Below are 10,797 nucleotides of genomic sequence, written 5' to 3'. Positions count from 1 at the left end.
ATATTCCTTCCTTATATAATATACAAAATGTAGAATCTGAAGCGAGAGGATACTGAATTCAGGTCACAGCGCAGCAGGAAATCTTTTTCATGTGAGATCCAGCGGGGTCACTCTTATGAACTCATTAGGAGGGAAATGCTAATGTGGCTCTGTTTTTTCTCTCTCCGCTCCTTAATTCTATTTCCTTTCTCTCCACTTCAACTTTCCTGCTTCTTTTGACAACCGGGGCTGCCAAGCTTGCTGCAGAGTATAATGTATTTTGATGTCAAGGAAAAGTGTTTAAGGTGGTTTTGACAGCGCCGTTAGAGAGAGGCTGGCGTTCGCCGCCTTGTCATCAAGTTGCTAAACTAGAATTATTACACAGCATACAAAGCCTCATCTTTGTCTATGCTGGGATTATGGCCGATGCACCTATTCTACTGCTGCGAACAATAGTCATTAAACGAATGAAAAATAAGTCTTTATGCTCTGTGAAATATGTACATCAGTGTGGTATCCTGGCGAACAGGTGACCGCTCCTCATTTTCCTGCAGCTGCTTCTCATTGTGCAGCAAACATTTAATAATGAATCTCTCAACCCAAAAACTTCCACATCTCTATTTCCCTCTGCGAGGCCATATGCAATTCATTGTGAACATGTACGTGTATGTATTTTTTATATTTCCTTTAGGGGCTAATATGCTTCACGTAAAAATTTGAATTAATGGGTCAAAATATTGACAAATATTTTTAGTTCAATATTTTTCAACCCATTACCTGAGATTTGCTTATTGCATATTGTTATTCAACGGAAATTCAGTTAATACCTTTTCTTTTTTTAAAATTTCTCTATAGTATTTATTTACAGGGATCGTCTATATCTTAAATCAATGCTTAATTTTGTCGATGTTGGTTTGTCATTCTCCCACATTGCTCTGAGACCATAGAACCATTAATATAAAAAAAAACTTATTTTAGAAAATATCTGCCTTTGCTGATCTCCTCAACATATTTAAATGTAAGTGGTTCCCCTTTCATCTGCCACCAGGTTTCATATGGGATTATTTTGTTTGTCATTTGTTTAAAAAGAGAGAAATATTGAAAGACAACGCATGCTCCTCATATTGTCTTAAATGATGAAGTTCTAAACTTTAATTGCCGAAATTCTAAAAGACTGCTGCATAGAAAGTGTTGCCTTCGTTACGCAATACATCAAATTAATCAAACCATGTTTGATGCTTCATAAACCCCAAACAGCTGTTATACCGAAATTGGTTCAAAATCCTATTAAAATGCGTTCTTATTGGTATTGGAACATGTTTCGTATGTTTTGGGAGTAGCTAAAGGCCAAACGTCTCAAAGACCCCAAACAGAACATTTGGGTTACACTACTTAACAAAGTTTTATATATTCTAATGTATAATATATTCCAATGCCAAAAAGCCAAAGCCAAGAATCAAACATGAATCATTTAGTCCTGTGATTTGTTCAATCTGTTTCATTTTTTCACACCTTGGATCTCTTCACCCTGGGCCCTGCAGGCCTGCACTGTCTCTTAATAGGCCTACCAAAAATCGTTTTTTCCAGATACCTCCCTTCCTCCCAATTTTATGATTAAAACCATATCCAAGGTGAATGCTGCTAAAGACGCAGAATAAAAATATATTTCAATGGAATAAAATTGTTCCTATAGCATGGTTGTAGGGTGCTGGTGGATGAAGGTAGCATCATTTCAGGTCGTGCCAAAAAAAAAAAGTGGTGGATAATTAAATTAACTAAGAAGTACTGTGATGAGGCAGAGACAGAGCAGGGGGGGAAACAGGCCGATTTTATACCTCGTATCAAGTTTCCTCTTCTATTTGTGGGGGGGTGGAAACAATAAATATAAATGTAAAAGGCTTTTTAAATGAAAGGTCTGGTTCTTTCTCTCATTCAGTGCCGTATTCAAGCGCGTGTCGCTGTCCGCGTCCCTCGTGCGTGCGTGCCCGTGTGTTTGTGAGTGCGGGCGCGTGTGGGGAGCGCGCGCTTTCCGCTATACTCTGGAATGCAGCCAGTCTCGGCTCTTTTGAATCCAGTCTCTGCTGCCTTTGATCTTTTTTTTCTGTATTCTTACCCGGAAGAGCCCCCCCCCCCCCTCCCTCTCCCTCTCTCTCTCCCTCTCTCTCTCTTCCCCCCCTCTCTCTCTCTTCCCCCTCTCTCTCTCTCTCTCTCTCTCTCTCTTTCAGCTGGGATGAACGCACACGTGGAAATGTTGGCCCGGCTCCATACTCGGACCAAATTTAGTCATACAAAGGCGAGTGGGAGCGAGGAGGAGGAGGAGAAGGGTGGAAGAGGGAGGCGGTGTGGGGGAGACCGGGCGGGGGGAGTCGGGGGATGAAAGAGCCAGCCGCCGCAAGATCAAAGGCAGCCGCGGCTCCGCCCCGCTAACCCCACCTCCGCGCTTTATAAAGATCTGCCTCCCCTTCCCAACTTTGATTCTCACGCAATCTTTCACTGCTCAGACTGACACAGAAAGAACAGCACTTCCACTGCTTTTTAGGAGGTTTATTTTTTTTTCTCCGTGAGAAATTTGTAGTCTCGGAGACTCATGCTCTTCTTTTCTTTTAATAATATTTTTTTTGTTGCATATTTGCTATTATTAATTTATTAAACAATTGATTTATTTTGTATTTATTCGAATGCAATTTTTAAGAGTTATGTTGAGGCAGATTTATTACCCAAACTGGATATTTAGCTGTGTGTGTTTAAAAATGAATGAAAATATAAAACGTGTCATCTTCATCTAATTTTGATTGGGGGGGGTCTGATATGAATAAATCAACGTATTAACTTTATATTAAATTAACGTTATATAAATACATTAACATGCTAAAGTGTTTGAACCCCTGGACCATATGACTTTTTTATCTCTGTTTTCTTTGATTGCACTAGCGTTAGAAAACCGCAAGCATGATGCATTTAAATGTAAAGAGTTAGAAATAAGAAGCCCCCCCCCCCCCCCACCCCTTTTCTCAAACGTAGCTGGATTCAGACAAATAAATAAATTAAATGATTCCTTTACAGGTTGACCAAAAAGTCTAACCACCTACACACCTTACTTTTAGTTACATATGGCACAAACATATCAGTTTCTTCTTTTGAGAAACAAGGTTGTCGGTTATTACCACAGAAAACAACACTATTGCCATTTCTTGCGTTTATATTACCCCCCCCCCCCCCCTATTTCTATTGCTATTTTTGTTGTTAATTGTATTCAACACGAATGTTTTAACTCATCACGCGTCTTGCTTCTTTCTCCCCCCCCCGTCTGCCCATTTGTTGTGAGCCGTGTGTAAATCTCTCTCTCAGGAGGAGCGTCAATCGCTGCGGTGTCAATCAGAGCCGCGGCTTCCCTTTCATCTCCCCTTCCTCCCAATGACTGAAGAGAGGAGGAGGAGGAGGAGGGAGCACGGCTACATTACCGACACACACATACACACACCGGTTACATTACACTGTGGAAGCAGTGTGCGAGCAGTGGGAAGTCGGTCCTCGGCGGGTTTTTTTCCTCCAGTCTACTACCTTCTTTTCTGATTGTTTTACGACTTTTTGCTTTTTTTTGTGTCCCTCCCGCGTCGAGGATGTATTTTGCAGCATGAAAGCGGCGTAGCGCGTTTGCTTGTTGTCTTGCCTGAGCGTTGCAACTGTGTGTTTTTGTCTTCTTCTCTCCTTCCAGTTGCACATCCATCAGTTACCTTTTCACCTCCAGACGGTGTTTTGGTTTTGTTAGCCGACTTTCTGCCCCCCCCGCCATCCCCCAAACCCCCTTTTTCCCCTCCTTCCCCTCCCCGTCCTCCCACTTTCAAGGACGACGCGGCTTCTTCACCGGACCACGGAGGAAATATTGTTTCTCACCTTTTATAAATGCACTTTTTCCCCCCCACCGGACCTTATCAGTCGCCAGGTGTGCGTGTGTGTGTGTGCCTGTGCGCGTGTGTGTGCGCGCGTGTTGACTGACACGCGAGTGATGAGATTTTAACTCGTGGTTTGTCTTCCTTTTTGTTTTATTTTTTATTTTTGGCTTTTCTCCTCATTAAATTGAGGCGTGCACTGGACTCGCGTTCTGAGCCTCAAGTTTTAAACAGTCGTGGTGACGAGAAGAAGAAAACAAAAAAAAAGAAGGAGGGGGGGACGCTGACTCACAGCCCCTCGGTCCTCCTGTTGCTTCCCGTAAAAAGCTCACCGGCAGCGGGTTCCTCTGCCAGCGACTCCCGGTCGACGCTGCGGTCAAAGAGGGAGACGTTTGCTCGCTCGGTTCGGGGGGATTTCAGAGGGAGTTTCCCCCCTCCCCTCCACGCCGCGTAGCTTCTTGCGCGTGTGTGAAACAAACTGAGTAAAAAACAACAACAACAACAACAACTATATATATATTAAAATTAAAATAAATAAAAAATGCCGCAGTTATCAGGCGGCGGCGGAGACCCGGAGCTGTGCGCTACGGACGAAATGATCCCGTTCAAAGACGAAGGAGACCCGCACAAGGAGCAGATCTTCGCCGAGCTCAGCCACTCGGAGGAGGAGGGAGACCTGGCGGACATCAAGTCCTCTCTGGTCAACGAGTCGGAGAGCAGCCCCAACAGCAACAGCCACGACGTGAGTACCGCCGCGGGGTCGACTCGGTGGGGTTGAGGGATGATGGAGGTGGGTGTTCACTCTGAACTCCACCCGAGAGAGAGAGAGGGGGAGAGGGGGAGAGCAGTCCGCGTCAGGCCGGCCCAACTAAGTTGTTTTAATCGTTTAAAAACACCTGGTTTTCGTAGTAATTGGTCGGGGTTTACGTGAGCGATTTCACAGCTTTGATAAGATGGTCTGAGCTCTGAAGAGCAAATAGGCCTCAAATGAATTTCCCTCCTGAGAGAGACCCTGCTCGGTTTCATAACGCGTTAAGCTCTTCTATCATAAAGGTTTATCTCAGATTAGGTAAAAAAACACACAAACACACACACACACGCGCGCACAGAGCGCTCAGGTGCATTCATGCCCTTGGCTGCACTCGTACATTTACATGTGTTCATTTGGAGAGAAAAAGAGAGACAGTACCGCTGCAGAGTGCACAGGCTCACCTCCTCGGTACATCAGAAGCTCCGAAGGAAACATTGGAGGCCTCAACTGCACACTTGAATATGTGTTGAAGTTATAGTTTATTAACGTGTAGTTAAATTGGCAAACAAAAAAATGTGTTTAGAATAATTTAATATGACGATCTGAGAGGTAGGAATTGGGGCCTTGTGTGCTGTCAGGGGTTCACAATAACACTCAGCAGCTGCAGTAAACAGATTGACTTCCAATGTCTTGATGAAGGAGATGGTTCATTTATTTCAAAGGGCACAAAAGACAACATCCAATCCAATTATTTTGTCACCAAAATCTATTATAAGAAAATGATTTCTTCATTGTTGTGTTCATTTAATTCTACCCGATTTATTTTTGCCATCAAATTTATATTAAACAGCCGCATTAGTTTTTGTTCACCCTTACGTAAAATTGTAAGAAATGTATTGTGTAAGTAAATGCAAATATAATCTCAATTAATTAATGAGGATTTTTTTAACGTTTCCAAAAATGTTATTTAGTAATCTCTGCTTGCGAGATGCATCCCCCCCCCCCTCCCAAAAAAGAGGGAGAATAGTCATGAAACATTATAGTTTAAAATAATTCAATTTAATCTACCTGTGCATCGACCTCTGGATGCAGGCTGCAGATTCCCCATCAACGAGTTTGTCGCCTGTTTATGTAATTTACTGCCGGGTTAAATAGGATTTTGGGCACCGTCTGAGTGAGACTGTACACATCCACCACCAAACGTCCTAGAGACACACGAGACAGAGGCTGAATGTTAATTAGGAATCCAGTGAAGCTCCCTGGCTCAGCTTGAAGCCATCCTGAGGGGTCTGAACTCCAAAAAGAAGTCCTCTTCCCAATTCTGATCGCAAAGAGAAAGGAAACGGCTGCAAAAAAAGCATGGGGTTCTTCTATTTTTGTCTCCCTCGTTTTTCTCTTTTCATGGGATGATTTTATTTCACCTTGTACAGAGGCAACGGAAATACACATAAACTGAAAGACGAAATTGAAAGTGGGCCTATGGCATTGAAAACAAGTTAATTTGTAAGCTCCTTAAGGACATGAAGCTCAATTAAGTGGTTCTTTTGAAGCTTTGATGCAGGCTCCATCACCTCTCTAAAGATGGCTGTATATGCGTGTGTGTGTGTGTGTGTGTGTGTGCGTTACCCTGTGTGCAACCTTGTTCTGCTTTAGTGACAAGCAAAAGGGACGGCATTTGTCCCAGCAGTGTTTGTGGGTGTCTGACTGTGTGTGTGTGTGTGTGTGTGTGTGTTTGTGTAAATGCTTTCAGCGTCTTAATTGATTTACCCTCATTTAAATGTTGTATTTTTTCTTTTTAACTGTTGTTGTTTTTCTTTTTACAGGGAGCTAGACTGTCCCAAATACCGCAAGATTCATATCATGAAAAACACAGAGACCATTTGGAGGATGGTAAGTTATAATCAGCGCGCTTTATGGGACAACCCGCATGTCATTTAGACGCAGTAAGGCCTCCGAATTCTACCACGAGAAGTTGAGGGTTTTAAGGACAACGTGTGAAGAAGCGCCACCCTGTTTCCCCCACGCAGAAGCCATCAGTCACACTCTTCTACCTCTTATCGCAACCCCTGTTTTTTTTTTTTGTTTGTTTTTTCCCCCGTTGCTGCTCTCAGACGGGTAATCTCCGATCTAAGTCTAGTCAGGGCATGTCGTGCCGTCCTGGACGCGGCTCCCTGTGACCCACCCCGTAGATGAGGGAGCCTGCAGAAACAAAGACGCTTGAAAGAAGGATGAATTTGCACATTTCAGACGTGTTCGTTTCAAGAGCGATTACGAAGGAAAAATCCTACAACTTCTGTCTTGTGGTTTTTCCGCAAGTACGCATCGCCCCCAATAAAGCATTTCCCCCACAATACCTCAGCTCTCCGGTCACACTGTTGCGTGCAGCATGTTGCTGCCGCTCGGGGCCCTTTGCTCTCAGGGTATTGTAATCTGACCTCACGCCTGCGTGTCATCATTAGGCCTTTGAGGAGGAGTGTGTCTCCTCTTTGTTCCGCTTTCGCTCCTGAATGGGATCTCCTTCAAACCAAACACTGGCTTTCTTCATAACAAGACCCATGTTGCCATCAGGGCTGTATACCACAAATGCTCCCAACCCCCCCCTTCTCAACGCCCACGGCCTTATTACTCTGCGCGCAGTTGAGTGGCAAGTGGCGCTGCATTGAGGCCTCTTTTATGAAGCTCTCCGTCTCTCAGGTCAAAGGCACAGTGGAACTGTTGGGGCGTCTCCTGTTTTGACACAGCCTGTATGTTCTTCTAATTGGTGCTAATTGGCACAGAGGGGCTCCATTGTTCTTCTGCATAATACGACCCTCCTCTCCAAGACGGGAGGAAAGGGCACAGACAAAAGGCCGGGGAGAAACGGGGCCCGGGTCAAAGCCATCCACAGTGATATCATTGCGGCTCCAGTGAAAGAAGACTTTAATGCTCGTCTGATTTATTAACTCAAGCATAATTAGGATTTGTTCGATATGTTTCTGTGTTAAAAGCTCCAGTATTTGTGAGAGTCACAAAGAGTTTAGACATTGACACATTTACGAACGGCTTCATGGGAGACCTCTTGCAAACATGCAGTGAATTGTGACTCTTTCTTTCTTCTTTTTTTTAATCAGGAAAACTCCAAGACCTGTACAGTAAAGGGCATCCGTACCAGGGCTACCCGGGCTACATCATGATGAGCAACATGAACGACTCCTACATGAACAATGGCTCCCTCTCGCCGCCCATGCCCAGAACGGTCAGTAACATCTCGCCTTTTTTTTGGTTTTGTGTAAACAAACAAAATATATTTTTGCTTGACAAAACAAAAAACAGCAACTCCGCCGAAGTGCACAAAGGTATCGACTTTTCCCAATTTTTGCGTGGCGGGGTTTTATATTTAGGAAATAAATAGGGGAAGATATAGGGGTGAGAGGAATACGGGAATCGGTGTTATTTGGCGGTGTAGTTGAGGCATGTCCTTTCTTTCCTCTTCGTTGGGTTACGGTCTATGTTTTGTTTTACCTTATGTTTTGTTTGAAGTTGGTAAAGTCACGCTGAGAGTGCTGCTCTGAGACAACACATCTGCTTTGGTCATTAACACGATGACAGACCTGCAGAGATCTTACTTTGTGTTGCTGATATTGTAGCGTAGCACCTTGCGTGCAGGCTGAGGACAGAGACAGGAAGCAACCTCTGACTTCACTCGTACACGCTGATCCACTTTTAGAACATCTGCATTTTGATCCCTTGTACTCCATCTTGATTTAGTTAAAGACATTCAATTAAATTCCATTCAGGAACCGCAGGAATTCAATAACGAATCAAATCAGCACTTAAATAATAAAATCGTATCGCAGAAGTTGCAGCTATTTTCATTGTTACAATTGCAACAATGGAGACATTGTTGTTAACGTTTACTGTTTTTAAGCGCCTTAAATAAAAGCATTTGCTTGTATTTTATTTTGTGGTTCAGACTGTTCCATAGATTAAATAAGCACATTTTGATATTACTGTGATTATAACCTACGTGATCCTTTTTGAAAGTGTTAGATAGCAAATATTCGTTAAAGAAGAATCTGATAAGGCTGATGACAACATAATTACAGAACTACACAAGGTTAAAATAGGTCATAGGTCATCAGTAGACAACCGTTTTCCCGGCCTATTTTTAAGATAGAAAAAATAAAAAGAGTATAGAAATAGCTTTATATTATACTAATATTATCAGTAGCTTTAAATTCCACATCATACAAGAAGATTTAGTTTACAATATTACAGCTTAATTAGAAAAATATCCCTTTATTGACAAATTACTTACTTTACTTCAAAATTATGAACTGGGAAATAAACGCAACAAAAGAACTGAATAGAGCTGAAAGACTTTTCAGGTCAGATCACATTACTTGACTGATAACTAACAAACGTAAACCTAGAGAAATTAATATGTATCTTCACCTGCAATGTTCATAATATTTGTGTTGTCGCCGAGTATCACCCCTCGCGCCCTGGCGTTGTACCACTCATCTCCTTGACAACCACATACGACCTTTGGCTCCTGAATGGCTCTCATACTTTCCAGAAGATTACGAGATAGGAATACAGTATTTCTCATCTTGTTAAAATCTTAAGTGATGCATACCTACATCTCTAATTAGCCCAGCATGAGAGGAGGCCCCGAGGCAGCGTCGCCCCTCCGAGGCTGCTCTCACAGTCCCGTCCAGGGGTGGCGTGTGCTCTTGCAGATATTTGCCCCGGTAATGGTATCAATTTCAGGCCAGCTGCAGGTCTCTCTCTCTCTCTCTCTCTGGCGGCTTCCTGTGTCTGTCCCGTTTGCAAATTTCTCCTCTCAAGACAGACACAGAGCTCAAGGCACATCGGCAGCTGTCCACTTATCCGGTTTTGTCCAAGTCTCCGTATCAGACTCGTGAGGACAACCGGGCTCAGTCTGCCTGCAGTTCTGCTTCCTTCAGACAGGAAACACTCGCACAAGTTCTGGCTTTGTTTGTGCTTCCGCGGCTGGTACGCGTTTGTTTCATCGGGGGCGGTGAAATGCGAGCCCCGTCATTGTGTGAAAACGCTCTCAGAGGCAGATGTGGTTGTTTTGGAGGGGGGGGGTCTGCTGCCCCACGCTGTGTGTAAAGGAACTTCATTCACACGCAACTCTTATCACAGGATGGTGTTACAATTGCACTGCTTCCCCTGTGCCTTCATCGCACCCGGTAAAAAAAAAACCTCCTAAAGGGTGCGCATGGAGACCAGCTGACTGCAGATGAATTAGACCGGGCAGTTTGACGGATTTCTCTCTGCCAAAACTTTTAAAGACCCGCTTTCATTTACTTTACCATGGCTGCTTTTTTTCATTTTCCCCCTCCCTTGCCCTCACGCTGTCTTCAATAACTCGGTAGTCATTTTCTGTACGTTTCTCTCACTTACCCAATAAAAAGAGGCGAGGATCACGGAACACGAGTCTCCCTGCTCCCTCCCTGATGTCAGCTCGCTGCCGGGCCACCGCAGCCTCAGTATCTGCAGGCCTGGGATCGGTTTTCACCCAGATCAAAGGCACATTCTCCCTTTCATTCTCTTCCATCCCCGCCCCCCCCCCCCCCCCCCCCCCCCCCACCCCTCCCTCCAATCCCAGTCGTTTAGATTGATTTCCATTGACCGTGACATTCCTGCACATGCCGTCCAGTCGCGATGGAGCTGTCGGGAGTAGCTGATTGTCAGCAGATTTTGAGGGCTTCTTGCTTGATAGGTCGCCTCCGCCACACGAGGCGGGAGTCCGGTGTCGAGCGTATTCACGTTGACCACTTCAAAGAGTCAGGGGTGTGTCACGGATACCCTCATGTTTACGTAATCCTATAGCTGTTTTAGGATGTGGAGTCTGCAGGGTATCCTGAGCATAAAGGCATTTTGAGAGTTCGTCATGTGAGGTGAAACTTTTTTTTCGTCTTGGAGGAGCAAAAAGGGGCATTGTGTGTTTAGTGGTGCTTGCTGCTGGGGCCTGAAGTAGCTTCAGGTTTATAGTGTCTTGATATCACGGCGCCTTAGCGATTGTACTCCTTTGTATAGATTCTACTGATTGCATGCTGTTTGGCTGTAGAAATACGCCACACTGATGTATTTCAGCCAACAATAATCTGGTTGTTTAATTGGACAGAAGTACACTGATCTCTTGTCTTTCATCTACTGATTCTCTCT

At 44.2% G+C, this 10,797-nt stretch overlaps 1 protein-coding gene across 6 annotated transcripts in view; it reads left to right on the top strand.

Moving 5' to 3' along the window:
• The first annotated feature begins 3,419 nt into the window (after nt 1–3,419).
• The window catches only part of lef1 (lymphoid enhancer-binding factor 1), a 38,500-nt gene continuing 31,122 nt past the window's right edge, over nt 3,420–10,797 (top strand). For 5 of the 6 annotated variants that reach the window (XM_078109082.1, XM_078109085.1, XM_078109081.1 and 2 more), the window contains exons 1-3: nt 3,433–4,611; nt 6,444–6,510; nt 7,731–7,855. In XM_078109082.1, coding sequence (XP_077965208.1) covers nt 4,411–4,611; nt 6,444–6,510; nt 7,731–7,855 — 393 coding nt within the window. In that variant the 5' untranslated portion in view covers nt 3,433–4,410. Of the gene's footprint in view, nt 4,612–6,443; nt 6,511–7,730; nt 7,856–10,797 lie in introns of all 6 variants that reach the window. The other variant, XM_040187550.2, reaches the window with a different exon arrangement.

This window comes from Gasterosteus aculeatus, chromosome 9 (genome assembly GCF_964276395.1).
Source record: "Gasterosteus aculeatus chromosome 9, fGasAcu3.hap1.1, whole genome shotgun sequence".
NCBI classification, from domain to species: Eukaryota; Metazoa; Chordata; class Actinopteri; order Perciformes; family Gasterosteidae; genus Gasterosteus; species Gasterosteus aculeatus.
This window is presented reverse-complemented; position numbering and strand designations above follow the sequence as displayed.